The sequence below is a fragment of the Miniopterus natalensis genome, chromosome 21 (assembly GCF_054644295.1).
Source record: "Miniopterus natalensis isolate mMinNat1 chromosome 21, mMinNat1.hap1, whole genome shotgun sequence".
NCBI classification, from domain to species: domain Eukaryota; kingdom Metazoa; phylum Chordata; class Mammalia; order Chiroptera; family Miniopteridae; genus Miniopterus; species Miniopterus natalensis.
The window spans coordinates 9,429,355-9,452,215 of record NC_142101.1 but is presented as its reverse complement, the minus strand read 5'-3'; the positions used below and the strand labels follow the sequence as shown (position 1 = coordinate 9,452,215).

The window sequence follows — 22,861 nt, the reverse complement described above, 5'->3', positions numbered from 1 at the left end:
GCTTAGTTTTAAAAGCACACGGGGTGTCCTGTCACAGGACTCTGACATTTGAGCCGACCAAGGCATCATCGGTGACCCCATTGGAGCGAGAGAACTTTGTCAGCTCTCACGAAGCTCATTAATTCCTGGCGTTGGCCCTGCGCTCCAGGTACCTAGCTGTTCAAGCTGTGCCTCTGTTCAGATGTTCATCATTCAACTGAAACCCGGGTGAAACGCACACCGCGTGAGTCCTCTCTGCAAAATATGAAAGAACAGTGATACATGTGGATTAATATCAATGACAAGAGGACCATTGATTAGAACCTTGATTGCAGTTTCTAGTTGCAAAAGCTTTTTACATTCATCCAGTCAGTTCTGTACAGAGACCTGTAGGGTGGGCAGTGGTTGTCCTTAACTTATAAACAGGAGAAAGCAGGGCTCTGAGGAGTTGACTATCATATAGCTAAGAGTGAAATTCTTACTTTTGACTTAAAACCTGGCATTTCCTCCGCATCCCCATGCTATCTCTATTACACAGAATGCACTCTTTCTTTGTCAGTTTATAATGCACATCTGGATATTTTTTTTGCATCCTGGCTGGATTTGTGCACATCAAATATTTTTCTATTATTTTGAATTAGGGAAATTATTACGTAGGGTTGGGGAACTTTTTCTTTTTTTCCTTCTTGGGTCTTTTGCTAATCTAATAATTAAATTGACATCATAAGGAGGTTAACCGGGAAAAAGAAAACCAATTTTGTTCATACGGGAGCCCCGTAAAACTATGAGAACTCTTCAGCGGTTGAGTAATTGGGGCTTGCATACCATTCTGAGCTAAGGAAAAGGGGAGAAGGGGTCTGGGGAATGTCTAGGAAGCTGAGAAGAGCACATGTTTGGTAAAGAAATACTTGCCATGACATGCATATAAGTCTTCTGCATATAAAAAGGTTTTGGTAATAGATTTCTTCCTGGTACAGATGCCTGACCTAAGTTTTTTAGGCACTTAAGAGGGAGGTAAAAAGCTCTTCCTGAGTCTGCCAGGCTCCGATTGCCTTCAGCTCTAAATAATCTACGTGCTCATTTCACTGAGCAATGAATTGCACTTTTCATTTGTTGGATGGTCTGCAGTGCCTTGCACATCTGCTTGATCTCTGAGGCAAGCAAAAGATAGTAAGTGTCCACTGTCGCAGCATCTTGAGAGGTGGCTTACTAGTATCAGCCATGCTTGGCTGCTGGGAAGGAGCCTCGGTGTAGAAAGTGCTGTGTAAGTACAACAGGTGTAAAGTCTAGAAATCCTCAGGTCTGCCTCTGGACTTGAACCAGCAGGTATAGTAGCCCATAGATGGAGGGAGGGTGCCTTTAATTTGATAAGGCATGTGTAATCTGCATGCACAATTTTATGTGCTCATTTGGAACTTGTTGACCAGAAAAATAGAATCGACTAGGTATTCTGTCACCACAAAAGATCTATTCAGGACAAAAGGAAAAGATTTCAGCCCACTTGTAGCCACGTGCTGCAGACTGAACCAGAGGGAGATAGAGGAGAGGAATTTGTTCAGGGGAAGACGAAATTAGGGTGAAGGAGGCTGTTACAACCTTGGAGCTCTGTTGTAGACAAAGAGTCCTTCCTATAGGACTCTCCCGATGACATGGGGTTTGAGAACTCCTTCCACAGGCCCTCCCAAATCATTAAGTCTAGGTTAAGGTCTCACTCATAGATTGTATTAAACTTAAACAGTAGCAGAACTTTAATATATTTCCTAATACCTTCCTTGAGAGGTCTCAGTGCTATTCCTGTTGTCAGTTTTGTGGCGTCCATGAGAAACAGTTGGGGTCGAAGTCAATAGGAACCATTCAGTTTTGTGTCTCTGTCTTTAACGGACACGCCGGCCCATGCTCATGGTGCTTCCTTCTCTGTCAACAGTCCAGGATCCTGTTTCGTATCCCTTCAGCTGTTTTACCAAATCCAAAATGTGTTCATCCAAATTTAAACCTTCCTTTTGTGTTATGAAGAAAGGACAGCATTTCTGTCTATCATCCCGATCTGTCCTTTGGATTGAAAATATTTTGATCGTATGGCCATCATGAGCCTCGGTGACTGAAATTGTTCTTTCCCTGGTCACATCTTTTATCTTCTGTCTGTTCTTTTTCTCTTTGAATAGATTTGGAGATGCAGTGTTCTATTATTATGTAATATCTGGTGCTATTTATGTAAGCCAAGAGTAGACTGGGAATAAAAACTGCTTTTCCTATTATTAAGTGGGTGCTTCTGTAGCCTATGGGTTGGCAGCTTTTTGAAAAGATGCACTCAGATTTCTGTTCTGTTTTTCTGATATAGTGAGGATGTGGGTAGCGGTTGGGTGGTGCTGGGAGGGAGGCCCTGAGAGCCAACAGCCAACTCTCAGGGAGGTGGGTAGAGAGAATATTGCTCCCAAGTACTGACCAGATCTTCTGTCTCCCCCAGGGACCTGGGGAGGTGTCGGGAGGGAAGTAAGTCCGAGCTCTGGTGTGCTACTGAGAAGGCAATACCTCGGACCACTCCTACTATAGCTAAAGTAAAGTTCTAGTTGCAAAGTGTTAACAGTGGAACAATCTGAAACAAGAGTCTATGGAGTCCTTTGGACCATTTTTGCAATTTTTTTCTATAGGTCTGAAATCATATCAAAGTAAAAACATGTACCACACACACACACACACACACACACACACACACACACACACACAGGGATGGCTGAGCAAAGAAAAATGGGTTCAATCTGCCAGTATCCTCACAGGACTAGCAAGAACTAAGATTTCATAAAGAGCAGTTATTATTTGGGATTTTTTTTTTCTGTTCACTTGCTCTTCCCCAGATGCACAAATTATGTTTTCTCAAGAAAGAAAGAAAGAAAGAAAGAAAGAAAGAAAGAAAGAAAGAAAGAAAGAAAGAAAGAAAGAAAGAAAGAAAGAAAGGAAGGAAGGAAGGAAGGAAGGAAGGAAGGAAGGAAGGAAGGAAGGAAGGAAGGAAGGAAGGAAGGAAGGAAGAAAATAAATGCTGTGTTCCCTTATTTGCTTCAAATGAACTTCCTCTTTCTTGAGACAAATAATTAAATTAAAATTTAAAGCAATCTAAATTAATAAGAAAAAAAATAAATCTTCCCTCAAACCCCAGAAAGTTCTAAAACATTTCTCCCCCTCTCTGCTGGTTCCCTCTCAATAATTATCTGTTTACCTCCTCGCTATCAAAAATTGGATTTTCCCAAACAATTTACATTTCCCCATCAGAAACTCCAACACAGTGAGGCCACAGTGATGTGAGCAAGGCAAAGAGGTAGCCAGTGGGGCCGGAAAGTAGACAGAGGCTGCGTACATAGCACCTCGTAGACCACGGCAAAGGCCTGGCCTTCATCCTAAGTGTAATGACAAGTGTCTAGAGGTTTGAAGAGCTGAGTGATGATACGGCTTTAGTTTTAAAAGATCACTCTGGGCCCTGCCATGCAGAGAATATCTTGGGGGTACTGTGGGCAAAGCGAGAGAGGAATGATGAAGACAAATCAGAAGGCTGCTCCAGTGGTCAAGTGAAAGACCATAGCAGCTGGGGCCAGGGTGGTTGCAGTGAGGGGGGAGAGAAGCAGATAAATTTGGGGTTTTGAGGTTAAAGTTCATAAGAATTGCTGATCAATCAACTGTAGGAAGTGAAAGAAAGAAAAAAGTCAACAGTGATTCCTAGGCCTTGATTGACTATCTTGATGGGTGGTGATGGCATTTACTGTGAAAGGAGTAATTTCTCTGTTCTGGGAGATACTGCGTTGGACTGCGGCCCAGCCACTCCCTTTGGTTGGCTTTCTTCCCACCCCTCAGAACACAGAATGCATTTCCAGCCCCCATTCTTTATGTCATTCCCTGTCTTAGAACTCCTCATACATGGTCCACGTCATCTGTTCCACTTAATTAGCCTGGATAATACTTATGCCCTGATAAGTTTTCCGAAAGACATAATGAGAATTTTTCTCCATGTCATTTGTCACGGTTTTTATTCTTTCTGCCTCACATATTCAAAAATCTAATTCTATTGAAAAGTCGACCAAGAAGTAAACTCCAAAGGTCTAAACCAAAGTTAAGTGTCAAAACTCCCACACTCTAACGCCTGTGCTTTGGTTGGTCCATTGGCTCAAGTGTGAGACACTGTGTTAAAGTAGGACTTGTCTGGCTTCCTGACCGCTGTCAGACCCAGGCGACAAATTAGGAGACGATGGAGTAGTGCTAGAGGCAAGGACATGGAGAGCAGCAGAAAAGTGACAGCTAATTGGAAGAAGGCACAGGCACTCTAAAAATGGCCTAAAATAACATAAAAGCTCAAAAATAACATTAAGAGTGAGGACCATCCGGCCTCACGGACGATGCTGTCTTAAGAGAGGCAAAAATAAGCACAGTTCCCAATAATGACCTTGAATCAACTAGAAGAGGTTGCATTGCTTGGAAATAATTGTGTAAGAATGCAGGGGTGTTTTTCCACATGGTGAAAATTTAATTTTGGCTCCTAGTGAGAAATACGTAATCTAGAAAGTAACTTTATGTGAGCCCTGTTTTCTGACACCACTAGATATGTAAAGTACTTACCTGTTTCTGCTTTTGGAAATCAAGTTTCATGCAACGGAGCATGTCTTTGAAATGCATCTTCCTTATAGAGGTCTTGCTAAGCTGAGCTGTGTGTTACAGGCAGCCTTTCCTTGTGTGTCTGGCCTCTTTTCCATTTGGGAACATATGACTTGGGAGCCTCCGGCATCCTTTGTAATTCCAGGCTATTGAATTCAGGGCTGCTATTGCAATTCAAAGATAATTCTAATATGTAATGATTTACATGAGCTTATTTGTCATACTTAGCTGTCCCACTGTTACCCATTATAGCAATTATTACAAGCCTTGTGAACTTACCGTGTGTTATGTCTACTATTAGGAATTTTATTTGATTCTGTTCACCTTACAACATACCATTAAAGTACTAGTACTAAAACAATAGTAATATCTACAGATTTCAAAATTGTTTTCACCAGTTCAGTAAGTGACCCTTTACTGCTTTTTGCCTCTAAATTTTTCCCCTGGGGAAATTGTCATTGCCGTCAGAGAGCTGGCCTAGGTGTCATTCCTTCACTCATACATCTAACAAACACCTTACATTTGGAGGCATTTGATGGTAACTAAGCCCGTGGACCAGGAATCTCAGAATTCTGTGTTGCTACTCACATTCCCGTGCAGGAGATTTCAGAGGAGCGACAACATGTGAGTCAAAATGCCACTCAGCTGGCGGCTATGACAGTGCTGGATGCCAACCCAGGCATCCTGGTTCAGGCAAATCGAAGTGTGTGTGTTAAACCCAGGAATGGTCTTTTTTCTCCCAACTCCAAAACCTTCGCACACCCTCAAGTTACAAGCAGCATTTTGTAAGGAAAAGAAACTCATAGAGAAGGAAGGAGGTCGGTCACGCCTGTGACTGGCAGGCCACGTGTACACCTGCCTCAGGCCCCTGTCTCTTCCTCGAAGGTCTCATATTATACCCGAGGTAAGTATGACAACTCAGCCTCGACCAAGTGATTTTTTTCAGTCCCAAGCAATTCTAGCTGAGAATATTTTCAGTATGTTAAGGGTGAGCGTGAAACCTGAGGAACGTCAGCTCCCGCACAGAGGCCGTAGGCGAACGTTCTCATTAGAGGCCTCCCAGTGGCTTGTTGAGAAACGGGGACAGTCTGCGCTTCTGCTCGTGTGACAGCCGCCAGTCGTTAAGAGAGAATGTCATGGCGGGATGAGCCGAGGGTCCCTCGATGTGAGTAGACGTGATGTGATTTCCACCAGAGCCGATTCGGAGAACGCGGTGGGGCTCGCTGAAGAATTTGGGGAAGAGTAGCAGGGGCTCCGGGGAACAGGAGGCTGCTCCCCCGAGCCCTGGGCAGTGGACCCTCAGAAGACAATGCCGCACGTTCAGTGATGTGTCCCGCATTGCCACCGAGGGTGCAGCAGGCTGGGCCAGGGACAGATTGTCGTACAGGCGTTTATGTTGGAAATGTTCTGAGTCACGAATCTTGAAAGAGACCGGGCGCGGCGCTGCATTCCAGTTGGAGGATTCAGCAAATACTAAAGTTGTATATATTTCCCAGGCTTCCTCATTTCACCGGTTTAGTACCTGATCCGTTTTCCTACTTTTGGGCCCTAAATGTTTACACTGGGGAACTCTTCATCGCCATCAGGGAGCTGGTCTAGGTTTCATCCCTTCATTCCGACGTTCAGCAAACGCCTTAAGAGTTCAAGTAAAAAATTTTAAGGCGTTTGATAGTAAATAAACCCATGGACCAGGAGTCCCAAAATTCTGTGTTTGCCAATAACCAGGAGTTGTCACTGACTGTTCTCCTTCCTGGATTGTGCCTTTGGTGTGGTACCCAAAAAGCCATCGCAAATCGAAAGGTCACCTAGGTTTTCTCCTATGTTATCTTCTAAGAGTTTTATCATTTAGCATTTTACATTTAGTTCTATGATGCATTTTAAGTTAATTTTTGTGAAGCATAGAGTAAGTTTTTAAAAAGATACGTTGTGCCAAGTCACTTTCCTGTTCAAAACTTCCCGATGACTTCGACTTATGTTTAGAATGAAACCAACGTCCTGACTGTGGTCCACAGGCTCTACCTAATCTCTCTCCACATGTCCCCTCCGCTGGGGAGCCTTCCCTATGCCTTCAGAACTCAATTCACAGCCTGCGCGGGAGCGGGACTGCACAATCAAGGGTGTGTAGCCGGCAGGAAAGATTGGGTAGGAGTCAAATGACTAAAGATTATAGAGGAAAGTGGATGGGAGAGTTCCAGGGTGTGTGTGTAGCCTTTTGTCAGTGGGTGGCTCAGCAGGGCTTGCAAGGCTCAAGCTAAACCAATCAACAGGTGCCCAAGAACAGAAAGCTGGAACTGGATCTTGAAAAAAATCCCGAGGTTGAACACCTTAAAACCTATCATCACTCTATACAAGGGTAAGGAATCTTTTTTTTTCAATGTATATTTTTATTGATTTCAGAGAGAGGAAGGGAGAGAGAGAGAGAGAAACATCAATGACGAGAGTCATTGATCGGCTGCCTCCTGCACGCCCCCTGCTGGGGATCAAGTCAGCAGCCCGGGCCTGTGCCCTGCCCGGGAATCGAACCTCGATCTCCTGGATCCTAGGTCGATGCTCAGCTGCTGAGCCACACCTAGCTGGGCAGGAGTCATTTTAATTGAGGTAGACTACATTGCAAGGTGAACTTCCAGAACATGTACTGTTACCAAAGGAGAAATCTTTCGCAGTAATTTAGTTGTGCTTGAACCAATAATTATGTACGTTCCAAACCTTAATTTCCCAGGATCGTGTCATTTAAAAATATTTCCAGGATACCCGTGTACCTTCCCGTCAGCTCTGTTTGCCACCTCATTCTTAAATCTCCGCTCGTTGGTCATTTAGGACATCGGTTTGCTCGGTCACACCTCAGCGATGGTGACTGATTTTAGAGAGACTTGCTCTGCATTAGCGGCCCTTAGCCCTGCTCTTCTGAAGAGCCCTTGTTATCCCAAGTTACCCGAACACATGTGCCTTCTGCTTCAGTGAATACAGACAGACATATATGCCACGGGAGGAATTGGGCGGTATTTACATTCCTTTAAATATAACATCAGTAATAAACCAAAAATCCCAGAGTCTTGCAAACTCATTAAGATGCGTGGACACCATGGCAGTAAGAGTTCTCAGTAACATGCACCTCTTGCTGTTTCAGGAGTGGATTCCAAGGCATTAAGGTCTACTTTTTAGTAAACAGTATTATAGTAATGTTCTGACACAGCTTAATTCTGTTGCAGATAAATTCACCTTTAAATCACTAGAAATAACTTGTGATTCTTTTCTAGGCCAATGTAAATACCACTTTATTATTATTTAAATCCCATACTATGTACTTAGTATTATATCTAGCAAATAGTACCTATTTGAACATTTTTATTAAGTGCCTTCTTGGTAATGGTGATGTCATTTATATTTTATAGGGAAGATGAGTTTAGCAGAGCAAAAAAACATAATGTATGTATAACATTTCATGTGGAGCTGGTGCCAGCTATTGGCACATAAGTATATATGCTTCAAAAAGATAACTGCCTTTTTAAATAACAACATGATCTTATTGAGATCAAAATTGCTTCAAAACAAAATTTTTACAAATATGTATCTGCTGTGTTGGTGAGAACCCACAGAATGTGCCTGAGAACGGATGTATGAGATGGTCTGTTGTCCTGTAATGCCCTGTGCCAACTTCTGTCCAGTCCTACACTCTCACATTGTGAAGATTTGCATGTCTGTCATTGTTATTTTTATTTTATTTTATTTTGTTTGTTTAAAATATTACAGATGTCCCTTTTTCTCCCCATTGACCCATCTCACCCCCTCCCCAGTCTGTCTCCACACCATTGTCCATGTCCTTGGGTTGTGCATATCTGCTGTCGTTGTTATTAAGTTAGGAGATCATTGAGGTATAGCTCATGATTTCATTTCTTTATCTCACCAGCTATCACAAAATCTAACAATTAAATGAAGAAATAAATATTTCTTGAATAAATAAAGAACATAAAAAAAAAATATTGCCATATTTCATTCACCACAGTGCCTGATTTTTCGAAAGCAGTTATTTTGTGGGTTATCAAAACTAGGTCATGACCTTAATTATTCAAAAATATGGGAGACAGGTTTGGGCATCTAAGCCTTCTAACCTTCAGGAGTCCCCTATTTAAGTTATATATCAGTGATCTATTGAACCATGAGCTGTTGCAAGAGGCTCTTCAGAAGTGAAAGGAAGCTGGAGGGCCCCTGAGATATGCATTCCAGGCCCAGCTTATTATTTTAATGGTGTAGCCATTAGCAACACATTTTGAGCTGGCAGAATTTATTTGCCTGGGATGGGAGCAGAGCTATGTAACATTATCTCAGTGTTCAGTCTCTAATAGTGTTTACTTTTAGAAGCAACGCTTTCTTATTAATTTGCTCATTAAAGATGTTAATAATTGGTTCAAATGGAATCTTAGATGCCTGCTAATGGCTCATTCATTAAATGGGCATAATCTTGAACTTTGAGGTTGAAAATTCTAATTTCCTTTACGGCTGCTCTCAGATCGGCCCATATAAGAGGGAAACATTTTCTTTCCATGTCTTGGCTTCAGTGGTTGACACGATTTCTGGGGCCATTTGTCAGTGATTCCCACCTGGTATGAAGTAAGATTGATGTAGAATTACAGCTTATTCCGGAGGAGCTTTCAAGTTCAATTAGTTCATACTCCTCAGATGTATAAAGAAAATTCATTTCCTGTCTTTGCTATAATTGCTCTGTTTTCCTCAGGAACCCATGTAAAGGATAGGTTTCACCGTGTGTGCTCTGCGCGATTCAGTTGGGTAAATCATGGGTTAGATAACTGAGTCACTTCAGATGAATGATCACACTTTCAGATTTCTTCCCACTTTGCCTGGTGCTAGGCAAGGTTGTTTTGGGATCGGAGTTTGGGGTATAAAGGTTTGGTTTTATGTGACCTCGTGCAGTGGGGGATAAGGGCCGAGCATCCACTAGGTTGCTTCTGGCTCCTTGCTGATTTCTGCTTGGGACAGGCTGGCACAGTCTGTCCCCAGGGCTGCTATCACGGTGGGGTAGAGGGCACTGTCTCATCTCCTGGCACTTAATGCCAGAGCGTGTGTTCCAGATATTTGCTCCCAGCATAAAATCCTTGTACACTGTGGCCTTTGTCCAAATCTCAGGCTCCCATCCACCCACTGCTCTTCTCAGAAACTCTGTGCCCCATGCGACAGGGGCATGCCACAAACGCTGCATCCCTCGCCTGCTGCATAGGAGCCTTGGGCACAGTGGTCTCAGGACCCTCCTCTTGCCAACACCTGCCCGACCGGAAGGATTTGTGTTGGACCTGATGGCCTGTGGCCTTCCTCTAGGACAAGGTGTATGGGACCGGCCGTCTCACACCCACATTCACAGGCTCCCTCTTACTTGTCTGGGCCTTTCTATCACTCTCTCCACTCACCTTGAGGTTTCTCCCTCGGGGGAAAATGGGACACCTGTTGATCTCTCCACCTTACCTTTATTTCTCCTTTCTCCAGGTCTTGGAAGGACGGCCTTCCCTTCCCTGTATATCACACCCTCATTAGTCCCACCCCTGAACAGCTAGAAGAAAATTTCTCTGCCCTGCCCTGCCGTGCTTGGCTCTGGGGGAACTGATGAGAGAGCTGAAGGACCCCCAGTGCCTCCCCTCCCGTCATGGACTCAGACTTAGGGGTGGGAGGCCCCAAGGGCGTGGAAGTCGGATAGGAAATGAAAACAGGGCGCTCTCATCTTTTCACAACATTATCTCCGTCACATCTAGATCAATGCCTGTGAATCCTGGCTGGATATTAAAATCACTGGAGGTCTTTTACAGAATACTAACGCTAGACCACCACCGAAAAATTAAATCAGAACATCGGCCATCGATCACGCTGGGGCTGGGGGAGCAGCAGCAAACTGCTCGGTGTCGATTAGTAAACACGTCCCACTCGGGTGGGTGCTCTTTCCCCTCCACTGCCAAGCGCCCCGTCGTGCCAAACCAACCAAATGTTTAATTTATTAATGCTTTAGTGCAGTGTGTGTGTGTAGCATGTATATTTTCCATGTGATTTATATAGAAAGCACATCAAGAAGAAATGGTTTTCTTGTGTACTTCGTTCCTTATGATATTACTTGTGAATTGTTTAAGGGAGCCCCTTGCTTGCCAGTGATGGTGAAGACAGCCCATTTCTCGAATCACAACAGTGCTGCCTTCCTGCCCTCCCCCCAACACCATTGCCACTCCACAGAAGTCTCTTTCCACATTCACACTTCCTCTGGAGTCCCTTTCGAGGGTATCTGATGTTCGGTGATCTTGTAGTCTGGAGGGGGAATCTAACAGAGACCTGCAATGTATTACTTTTTACTGGTACCAGAGATCCCTACGTCCTGCACCCAAACTTGAAAGGAAAGGAAACACAATCCATGTGTTCCTTCTGCTTGCTGGGACCTCCTAGGTATAGGATCCCATCTCCTTCTGTCTCTCGATTCATAGTCTCTCCCCCCCTCCTTCCCCTCTCCTCCCCTCCAACTATCCCTCCAACACCCCCCGCTACTTAAGTGGGCTCACCCGGCCCAGGGAAAGGAGACGATGGGAAAAGAGGAGTTGGGGAGCCCTGGGGAGAAGCGGCGTCCATTGATTACCCATTTCTTTGTTCATCCGCATGTGAGCCGCGGCCTCCTCTGCACATCTGTCTGTGGAAAACAAATATTCCCAGGCACCCGATTCCATGAATCATCGCTAAAAATATATACTCTGGGACTTGAGCCGGCTCCACGGATTGCAGGTTTCCCACTTGGGAAGCAAGCCACCTTCTAAAGCAGGGTCTCTTCCTATGGAGAGGGTGCACTGAGCGAGGCTGTGCGCAGGGGTCACCCTGTTTGGTCTCTGGACTCCCTTGTTCTCAATCTGTACGGTTTGCAACTAACATCAACACACTTACACATGCGAAGCCCATGCATTTCTCTGTCCTGGGCCCACTGAGAGCGGCATCTGGAGGTCATGCATGGAGTAAGAGTGTAAGGGATTCTGTCAGCAGCCACTGCTGACAGAGGTGGCTCCGGTCATTTGGAAAGAGCTGCCGTCAGTGACTGTCATCACGGCCTTCCCCCGGGTTCCAGAGGGCACGTCGTTAATGCATGGTGAGACTTCACAGTGGAAGACTCCTTTGTCTGTCTTTTTTTCCATTTCCAGCCTGGATGTGTAAATACCACTGAAGTGGACATTAAGAAGTCTTCCCGCATGAGAAACCCCCACAAAACACGCAAGGTAAGACCCCCATTTGTTGTGCTGATCTTAGAGGACGTCAGTCGGGAAGATCTCTGCCCCCACCTCGAAGAGCATCTTCGAGTATCTCCTCTGCTTTCTGTTTGCTTGGCTAGATGACAATCTTGGCCCTCAAGGCCGCTCTCCTTTCAGTCCCTCTCTCCTGAGGAACTTGCCCCATCCTATGGCCTGCAGGTGTCAGTGACAGGACAGGCCTGGGGATGCTGAGGACCCCCCTCTCCATCAGAGAGAAGAGTCATCAGCAAAGAAAGTCATCTCTTTCAGAGTCCAGGGGACAAGGCGATGTAGATGGAGACTGTGAAAAAGCGATACTCATGAGAGAAGGGCATTTTTATGTTTTTAAAAGATGTTTCTATTGACTTTAGAGAGAGAGGAAGTGAGGGGGAGAGAGAGAGAAACATTGATCGGCTGCCTCCTGCACACCCCCTACTGGGCACCGAGCCTGCATGTGCCCTGACCCCGAATGGAGCCATCAAACTGGTGGCCTCTTGGTGCACAGGACGACCCCCAACCAACTGAGCCACACTGGCTGGGGCAAGAGAAGGGCATTTTTGGAGAAAAGTCTGAGGGAAAAGGGGACATTGTAAAGATTCTTAACTGCAGATATTGAAGGAGGACCCCTTTGATTTTGTGACACAGCCATAAGCTAGTGACTGAATGGTATCTGTTATGTGAGACAATACTCAAAAAACAAAACAAAGCTTTCCAGTATTTAATGACATTTTAAATAATCTTTTGAAAACACATAGCAGTAGTACCTATGTATTTTTTAAAGTAACATACACACATAGAAGGCATTTTTATTCATTCCATAAACAACGCTTGATGCACATAAGATTTTCTGGCCTGCGACAGTCACTCTGAGGACATGTCCAAGGCCGGCATCGCTAGATTAAAGCATTCCACGGAGTTCAAGACCTTCTTTTCTGTGGCTTTTTCCTTATGCAGCGATCGCATTTTCCAGGGTACGTGTCCCTGAAGTAGACGCACAACATTTTTTTCGCAGTTTTATTTCTTGTTGTATTTTTCCCATCCCTAGACACATATACACCATGTTCAAAGGCCCCAGTATGGCTCAAGTACCTTTTCTTTTCTTCTGAGGCAGCCGACCTTGATCTTGGGATAAAGAAGCCACAGGGGAAGTGCCAGAAAAACCATTCAGATGCAGCTCAAAAGCCTTTGTCCCAGGGACTCTGTGAGAGACAGAGGCGAAGCCAGGCCAAAGCGCCCCTGGGTGCCCTCCCTCTTGTGCCAGGCCCTGCTCGGGTCCTTTCATCCCCGGCTCACAGCACATCCTGAGTGCTCCGGGGACTGACTTTATGGGACAAGATTCAAAGTGTAATCAGCTCTTCAAAAAGCGCATTAAGCCACCTCTCGCTACTTTCTGAATTTTGAAGTGTTACCCTTTGTAATATCCTACTTTGTGCCAAGTTTCCCCAGCAGACACCAACTGAGATGTGCTCTGATTCAGAAGAGGAAGTGAATGGATTGATGAGCTAGAACCTAAAGATAATAAAGCCACCATTTACACTCTTTTTAACACAATACTCAATATTGATACTTTACCAGTGCTTCACATAGCATCAATTTTAAATTTTATTTTTCAATTACAGTTGACATTCAATAGCGTTTTACGTTAGTTCCAGGTGTACAGCGTAGCGGTTAGACAGTCATATATTTTACAAAGTGATCCCCCCAATATTTCCAGGAGCCCCTGGCACCATACATATTACAATATTATTGACTATATTCCCTGTGCTGTACTCTACAGTGACTTTGAAAGCTTGAAGAAAAGCAATAATTGGCAGCGTTGCTCTTTTCATACCATCAGCCCTTGTTGAATGCTGGAGAAACACAAGGCCTAGCAAGGTCAAGTGTGCAGAGATGGAATCCTTGAGCAGCACCTGTCTTGGTTGCAGTCTCATTTCCTGTGACTCCCTCGCGGTAGAAATACAGCTCCTGACTGCAGAGCTGCATGGCACTAAAACCTCCAGAGCAAATCTGAAGTCTTCAAGAATCCTACAGCAGTTGCACGCATGCCTTTGTTTTTAAATCTTAACCAGAAAACACAAAACTGTTAGCTATCTTGTTTAATAAGCATTTTTTCTTACATGAACTGCCAGTTCCTTTTAAAGAATCTACAGTAATTAAACCAAGGTAAACAGAAGTGGAGGTGCAAGACTTAGACTCCTTTCAATTGTCCTTATCAAAAGTTAACGTGACACAACTGAAAAACATAGCAAACATCGAAAAGTATAATTATCGTATACTCGGTGGTCTTTCATTTGCCTAAGTTTAGAAAATCAACCTCAAGTGTTATGTCAGTATTCAGAAGGTCGTTTTATTTGATCATGTTCAAATGCAACTAGTAATAGTTCATGGAGGCCTTCTCTGTTTCGTCAATGGAAATGAAGCTTCCTTGTACGCCAGGCCCTACGCTCCTTATGGTTTTCTTTCCTAAAGCGTATCACATTTTTAATCATATACTTATTTGTGTGACTATTTGTGTAACATGTTTCCCTTCCACTAAATTCTGGGTTCCAGTGGGGGAGGAAGCATATCCATCTTTGTTTGCTTCTGTGTCCCTAATGCTTGGCACTAAATCCAGCATAGAGTAAATGTTCAATAGATGTTGAATGGATGGATGGATGGATGGATGAATGAATGAATGAATGAATGAATGAATGAATGAATGAATGAATGAATGGAAAAAGTTCAATTCATTCAATTCAGTCCTGTTTATAATTAATTCACAGTATATGTGTTACTGGGTGAAAATGGGTGCCCAGTGGCAGGAATTGAGTTCCAGGAGGCTGGGGTTGAGAGAGGGGAGATCAAAGGACCTACCAAGGATAGTGTGAATTGGACGATTCAGATTGGTTAGACCTGAGTCAAATCTGTTGAAGAAAAGCTCAGAGCAAGACAATGGAGACACATGGGAAACGAAACAAGTCCCGAGGGTCATTGTGTAGAGCCAAGAGGTTAATGTTAAGAAGAGAGAGGGTTCAAGTGAAGAGAGGTCAGAAACAAAACACATCTGAGTTTAGAGATACTGGTAAGGTTGGTAATGGTTCTGAAAATTGGCTCATTTAAAGCATCTCGATTAACGCTCTTCTGGTTTCAGGAGTTTCTTTTCAGACCTGCCTGGAAACTTTCATTCCCTGGGTGGGGCTCACATACTTCTCATCTGTCTTCATCTTTCATTCCTCCTCAAAGAAAAAGCGCTCTGAGCCCATCCCCAGATGGGCTCACACTTACCATGTTTTCTCCATATAATCAATTATTCTGTCAAAGTTAATGATCCAGCCACATCTTTTTTCAGAGCTGTGCTTCCATTTCACATCCATATGATATTTATGATAGCAGTGTCTTGTGAATTTTGATAAGAAGCTTAATCAGATATGTCTCAAAGTTACCTTACTGAATATATAACACAAAATTACCTTTTAGAGACTCTCCGACTACACATGCTATTTTGTCCTAACATCTTTCTTTCTTCATTTAATATAGTCTGTCTACGGTTTACAAAATGATATTAGAAGTCACAGTCCTACCCACACACCCACACCAGAAACTAAACCTCCAACAGAAGATGAATTACAACAACAGGTGGGTGAACCTATTAAATGACCTGTGAGTGGTCCACAGAGTAGCCTCTATGAAAACCAGAAGGTGAATGTTAACAGAAGGTATTTTAAAAGGTTGCTTGTATGGTTAACTGTTTCATATAGAAGATTTTCAGTTAAAAAGTAATGAAATTGTCTAATTATATGTAGTCAAAACTCTCCAGTGTTTAACTTCCCAAGTCCTTTTTTCCCTATCCCAATTTTTTTAAAAATTCTTATTGTTGAAAGTATTACAAGTGTCCCATTTTTTCCCCCAATTGACCCTCTGCACCTCGCTCCCACCCCCTCCCCAGGCCTTCACCCCATTATTGACCGTGTCCATGGGTTATGCATATATGCATATAACTTCTTTGATTCATCTCTTCCCACCCTCCACCCCCTTCCCTCTTCCCTCTGAAATATGATTGCCTGTTGCCTGCGTCAGTGTCTCTGGATCTGTTTAGTTCGTCAGATTCTTTTGTTCATTAGCTTCTTCTTAAAGAAGACCCTTCAACATTTCCAGTAGTGCTGGTCTAGACAAGAGGTTGGCTACATTGTCATGTTTCCCGTATCCAATCATGTGACATGATCTTCACAAACAAGTGCTTATTGTAGTTTCTGCAGTTCTGATCCCTCTATCTATAAGCCTCTAGAAGTTTCCACACTGGTGTACAGTCATAGTATATATCACTTATTGTTTTACCAGTGGATCAATAGTTTTGTCTCCAAGTCATATTGCAAAGCAAACACCAGTGTCTCCCATCAAATATTTATTAATCTCTTGGTTCAGTTATGGGGCTTTTTCTCTTTTTGATAATTTTTTTTTTATATTTTATTGTAATATGATTTATCAAGAATATAATACATTTTTCTAGTATACTTATAATCATCATGAAGGAAAAGTAATTCAGAGAATTTTAAATGGAAGTTTTCCATGTGTGATTATGTCCATGTAAATGTTTGCCTGAACTGTTGATAAATATTGGTTATATTTACATTCAAGCAGATTTTAATTTTTAACTCTTTCAGAGCTCTCTCATTTGATTTTTTTTTTTACAGACTTTGGAATTTAGAACATATTCTTGTTTGGAGTTGCCCAGTTTATCAGAAACTAGAGCTGAAAATTGTGAGAATGTCACTACTTATATAACTATTTCTTTAACTCTCTTTTCAGATAAACTATTGGCAAATACAGTTAGATAGACATCGGTTAAAAATGTCAAAAGTTGCTGATAGGTAAGTATTTCGAGATGTCCATATACATTTAAAAATTTTATATGACAGTGAAATATGATAAAAATGATTTAAAAAAAACTATTAGAAAGGGAGCTAAATAATTGGAACCCTGTAATAAATGTTATTTGCTCTTCCTTTTTTAACAGAAAACTTTCAAGAACTGTTTTATTGCAGTTTAAATTAACTACAGAATGATCATTATTGTCTTACATCTCTAGAAGTCCAATCCTTGTGCAACCAGAATCAGATACAGGAGAGAATTCCAAGGGGTTGAATCTTTTCCCTCCTGCTGGGAGCAATGACCCTTTCAACTTACGAAGTTGGGCTTTCTATACATTCATATTAACATCCGCACTGAGTTATTACATAACTTCAAATTTGAATTAAACTCAGATTTTAAATATTTTCCATTCCTTATTCAAATCTGTTCTTAGTGGCACCAATGTTCTTCACTTTGGGACATTGTCAAATCCTACCTCTTCAATTTTTTTCCTCTCCTCTCTTTTTTTGTTTTTAAATACAGGTTTTAAAAAAATTTATTTTGGTTAACGATTCCCCTTTTACCTAATTTCTATAAATACTTTTAACAAAAATCCCTTCTTAACTTCTTTTCCAAGTTGACTAAAATCAATTCAGCTTGTGGGTGAACTGGTCAACCAAGGCTTGGCAGTGACGCTTAGCAATGGCCTTCACACCTTCACCTCTTCTGTTTTGCTTCATTGTAATGGTGGGATCCTGACTCACACAGCTTAGGCATGGGGAGAGAGGGACTCCTTAGCCACATTTGCCTTCCAAGAAGCACAATAAGTTGATGCTTATAAGTTACTGAAATGCGAAAACTGCCGTTGGGTTTCATTCTGCAAGCAAGGGTTCCTTGGCCAGATATTTCTTCTAGTGTCCCTTACTTTGGGCTGGTTGTAACCCCACCAGACAACTAAGGAAGATGAACATGTTTCTTCTCTCTAGTCTGCTAAGCTACACGGAACAGTATTTAGACTATGACCCATTTTTTGTGCCACCTGACCCTTCTAACCCATGGCTGTCTGATGATACCACTTTCTGGGAACTTGAAGCAAGGTGAGTGACATTTTCTCTTCCCTCAAAATATTTCACTTATTTCAGGGCTTGGGTTAAATAGGAAGAATCCTATAGCTGAGTAACTGTAAAGGTAATTTTACTCTATGTCTGCATTAGCCGATGCTATAAAATTCTTATTTAAAGGTAATGGGTTCTGAACCTCAGATATTTGGATTTGGATTAATATTTGCATTTCCAGAAGACTGGCACGAAATAGAGGTATAAAGGCTTTAAGATTGACTAGTTAGAGTTGGGATCTTCAGTTCTTTAAATTGAACTTATTGTTTTAGCTTCCTTAAAAGTCCATGTAGATACAGAGGTCCATGAATTCAAGTGAAATGAATGCTAAATCCATACTTACTTAAGCCCAATATCAGTATGCCTTTATACATTCCATTTTAAAACAAAATGACCTTACCATACACACTCTAAGAGAAACTGACAGGAGACTGACTTCTTAAGAAAACCAAAGCATGATTTAGGACTCCCTGGTTTCTTTTATAAGCTAGGGAAGAATTATATGATCAATCTTGACAGTGATAAAAACATCATTGCATATCACTTTATAGAATGTGAGTTCTCACGTTCTGTAGCACTTCTCTAGATTGGAGTTATGGACCTTCTCTTTGTCTTACATCCATCCAGTGGATTTTAAATGCTTGAGAAGTACAGAACTCCTCACCTGTAAGCTCTAGGTTTTATACATGAGGAAGCTAGAACCCCAAAATGTTGTTACTCCACCAGGATTAAGTCACACATTTAATTAACAGCAGAGTCATAAACTAGGACTTAGGCCTTCTGGTTCCCAATGCATTTTCTCCCAGGACAGCATACCATCATGACACTGCATTGGGGAGTGGCCAAGAAATTGGGCTGTAGGGTCAGAATGTCTGCAGTTTACCCCTGATTACCTGTCTGACGTTGGCAAGTTGTAACCCTCTTTAGGCCATGATTTTCTAGCTCACTACAATTTCATGCAGAGTCATCAATCTGAGATTTTTTCCCCCCCTGAAAGTTAAAGACAGGAATGTCAAGACATAAATGATTCGGAGGGAAATGTTATAGTAGAAAATAAGGCTTGTAATGGAAAGAATGTGTTTGGTTTTGTTTTCTCTCCTGTAGCAAAGAACCAAGCCAGCAGAGGGTAAAACGGTGGGGGTTTGGCATGGATGAAGCATTGAAAGACCCAGTTGGGCGAGAACAGTTTCTTAAATTTCTAGAGTCAGAATTCAGCTCTGAAAACTTAAGGTAAGACATGTTTTCTAGACCTTACACTAAGAGCCAGAGATGCCTATCTGTGATGTGCCTGGTTATGTAGGACTTAAAGGGTCAGTTACTCTCCCACCACCATGGATGATGACATGAACTCATTGAATTTCTGCCACTTGATGGAAGAGGGAAAAAGTAACTAAGGTGAAGTCTGTCCAGCACTATTAGTTCCTCATGGTGGTTCATTTTTACACTCTCTCTTGATCTTTTACAATATACATTTTGTCCATAAAGGAGTGCTTGGCAAAGTGGAAAATGACCAATAATATTTCTGTTAAATTACATTAAATTAAAATTGCAGTTAAATTAAAATATCAACTATTTATCAATATTGGCCTTTGCATATTGTTTCTCAAGTAAGGTCTAGAAAAAGAGGTTGGGTGCTTATATCAGTAACTTGAGACAGCCTAGCCGGTGTGGCTCAGCGGTTTAGCATTGACCTATGAGCCAGGAGGTCATGGTTCGATTCCTGGTCAGAGCACATGCTTGGGTTGTAGGCTCAGTTACCAGTAGGGGGCGTGCAGGAGGCAGCTGATCAATGACTCTCTCATCATTGATGTTTCTCTCTCTCCCCCTCTCCTTTCCTCTCTCTGAAATCAATAAAAACATATTTAAAATCATAATAACACTTGAGACAAAACTCTGGGGGTGACTCATTTTCTTTGCACATTAAATGCAGCGCCAGGGCAGTTGAGAGCAGCACTGCCTTAAGCTGTTAGTGAGAGAGATCTACACACTCTCCCATCTGTTGTAAACATCATCCTCAGATATTTGGAAACTCTTCTAACTTGAAAGACACCTGGAAATTAAATTTTTAAATGTGAGACACCGGAAAAGATTGTAATAGCTCTGTTTAAGTTCGCTGAAGTGAGTGATAACTTTCCTCTACATGGAACTGTCTTTCCATGAGCTCTTCCATTATTCTTTTGAAACATGACACTCTCATCTCCTTACCCATGACACATGCCATCCTGTGCAGCTCATTTACTGAAAGGTCTCAGCAGTCATTTATTTTCGTAGGAACTAAGCGGTGCCAGGCATTGTCACATTCTTTGGGGGGGATTCAACAGAACATTCAGGAGTATGTAGAACTTTGACAGATGTCCCGTGGATTAAGCCTGATGGAGGAAGCCCTCAGAGAAAGTGAGTTCATTGTTACTCATGGTTGTGAGTTGTCTGATCCACTCAGTTTTAAAGAATTTTCAGATCGGTGTCACATTCTGCACAGGTTCTGGCTGGCCGTGGAGGACCTGAAGAAGAGGCCTATTAGAGAAGTCCCCTCCCGAGTTCAGGAAATATGGCAAGAGTTTCTGGCCCCAGGAGCCCCCAGTGCCATTAACCTGGATTCTAAGAGCTACGACAAAACCACCCAGAACGTGAAGGAGCCGGGACGGTACACGTTCGAAGATGCTCAGGTGGGTACAGGGCGGGCCTCAGTCACACATGTGCTCCCGAGGAGCTGAGATACTTTTGTTTTATTTTTATTATAATGGGCGGCAGTGTCTAACAGTCCAGTTTAGATAATTGTATGTAAAATAACTAACTGATCTAGAAGACAACAGAGATGCTCTAGAGTCACCTAAAAGCCTGGGACTGCTTTGTAAATTTGTATGGTTTTTATGTGAAAATTTGCTTGTATGTGAATATTTGTATGTGAATATCTGAAATATTTGAAAACTTTTACTTCGTTGTCCCCTATGTCACCCATTATGTGAGCAAACATTTATCCAAAGTGGCCCAACCTCAGGAACACATTGAAAATCTTCAAGGTGTCTTCCAGTATGGAAACTCTAAGATTCTGATATTCCGAAATTATCCACTATTACGAATAGTCAGAGCTAAACTAAATTAGCTCAGAGGTGTGTCAGACTCAAACCCGTGTTGCCACCGATGACACAATGAAATACTAGATTTAGGCACGTGTTAATTTTCCAAGTTAATTTTTTAGTCTGCAAAAAGAAATAAAAGGAAATTGATATTAAGATATTAAGATAGTTACTTTCTAAGACAAATTTTCAGCGTTTTTTTCTCAAACTGGACATAATTTATCCCTTAAGAACAGCTTGAATTTCCACTTTCTCTAAAAAATGTTATGCTCAAGAAGAAAAATAAACTTGTCATGAGAGGATATTATTTCCTAATGATGTGTTGAAATTGGCTTTTAAATTAGAACATGCATACTTGATAATCTCTTAAACCTATTTTAGAAAAGAGTAGTAACTCTAGAAAGTATATTCTATTTTAAATAACAGTGTTACTAAATAAAATAATAAAATAAATAAAAATAGAAGATGAAGACTGAGATACACAGATGTCCTTCCTTAATTTTACTCAGTTGAAAGTACATTTATCCTTGGCTTTGGTTTAAGAAAACAAGCCACTGCGTAGGAAACTAACGCAGGTTGAAACAGCTAAATGAACTCCCTCCCACTCTCCCTCCCTGTGCTATAGTCTCCTATGTGGAAACAATTCCATTCTACGGAGACACACGACAGCTAGCAGGATAAAAACTCTGGCCTTGCTTATGTCTCTGCTTATTTATTTTTATTTCAGCTCAAGATAAAATTTCAAACATTTTTCTAGAGCCAACAGCGTGTCCACTGTTGGAATGGCCTTCCTGACATATTAAAAGGAACATTTATCTGTGTCATTTGAAGATATCTTGCCTAATAGGCCTTAAATAACATGAAAAGGCATCGTTTTTCTATAGAAAGCGTTACCACCAGGCCCCAGGCTTCTCTTTCAATTAAGCTCAGATGTTTAACTCCACTTTTTTATGGGTTTTTGTAACCCTGTCTTCAAAAATATAATAGACGTTGTCTGTCACTGTTTGAGAAGAGACGCAGTGCAATGGTTCAGAAAGCAGATTCCAGAACCTAAGGCCTGAGCTCTGCACTGAGCTCTGCTCTGTCACCTTTTGCAAGTACTTCATTTCTCCAAACCTCAGTTTCTTCATATTTAAACTTTTTACTTAAAAAAAATAATAAATTTGTAATATTGGGGGAAAAATGGTTATGGTAATGGTTTCCCAACCTTGTGGAGGTTCTTCGAGGATTGAATGAACGAACAGAGGCAAGCGCTTTGAAGTGTACTTGGCCTCTGCTCAAGTGCATTTGGGCACTTGCTCTGCACAGCCCCAGGCTCCGCAGAACATTCCTCATCCCTCCAATGCCCCGCACTCGGAGAGGAGCCTTGGGCTTCACAGGGAGGCTTAGTCCTGAATGTTCTGAAGTGGATTCAGACTAACCCCAAATCATGGCTGTGTGTCTGAGACTGGGGAAACCGAGTGATTTCAAAAATTATATCTTTTCTCCAAATAAGAAGAGACTGGACGTGCAGATACTCTCCAAGGGTTTAAAACTCTGCCTCTCACTGCCGTTTCGTTAGACTAGAAAGACCAAGGGGCACTTACACTCACTGAGCTGCAATCGGCCAGGGCACAATCTCCCTAAATTGGGCCGATAACACTGAATTGGATGAATACATCTTTTTCTTTGCTTTCTTTGTCTACCAATGTTCACCGTCAAAATAGAACACTGCAAACGGATCAGGATTTAATGATTAAATATTTACCTAATTTGTCACTGAATGAGTAGAAGAAAGCATCCAAATGGGGAGATATAACCATTAAACATCACAAAATTTATGTTGTGACTTGTGCTCTGGCCCAAAGCGGATGTGAGTGACGATGATGGTGCATATGATTTGCACTAAAGAGAAGTGATTCACCGGGGCATTCTGCACCCTCCAAATCCATACGATGTCGCAGGTATCCAGGATGGTTACTCAACCCTC

At 42.2% G+C, this 22,861-nt stretch overlaps 1 protein-coding gene across 1 annotated transcript in view; it reads left to right on the top strand.

Moving 5' to 3' along the window:
• Positions 1 to 22,861, top strand: part of RGS7 (regulator of G protein signaling 7) — a 230,090-nt gene that overhangs the window by 204,268 nt on the left and 2,961 nt on the right. Inside the window, exons 9-14 of the mRNA XM_087828939.1 lie at positions 11,787 to 11,861; positions 15,390 to 15,488; positions 16,659 to 16,720; positions 17,687 to 17,797; positions 18,920 to 19,045; positions 20,295 to 20,481. Of these exons, the coding sequence (XP_087685065.1) occupies positions 11,787 to 11,861; positions 15,390 to 15,488; positions 16,659 to 16,720; positions 17,687 to 17,797; positions 18,920 to 19,045; positions 20,295 to 20,481 (660 nt within the window). The remainder of the gene's footprint in view (positions 1 to 11,786; positions 11,862 to 15,389; positions 15,489 to 16,658; positions 16,721 to 17,686; positions 17,798 to 18,919; positions 19,046 to 20,294; positions 20,482 to 22,861) is intronic.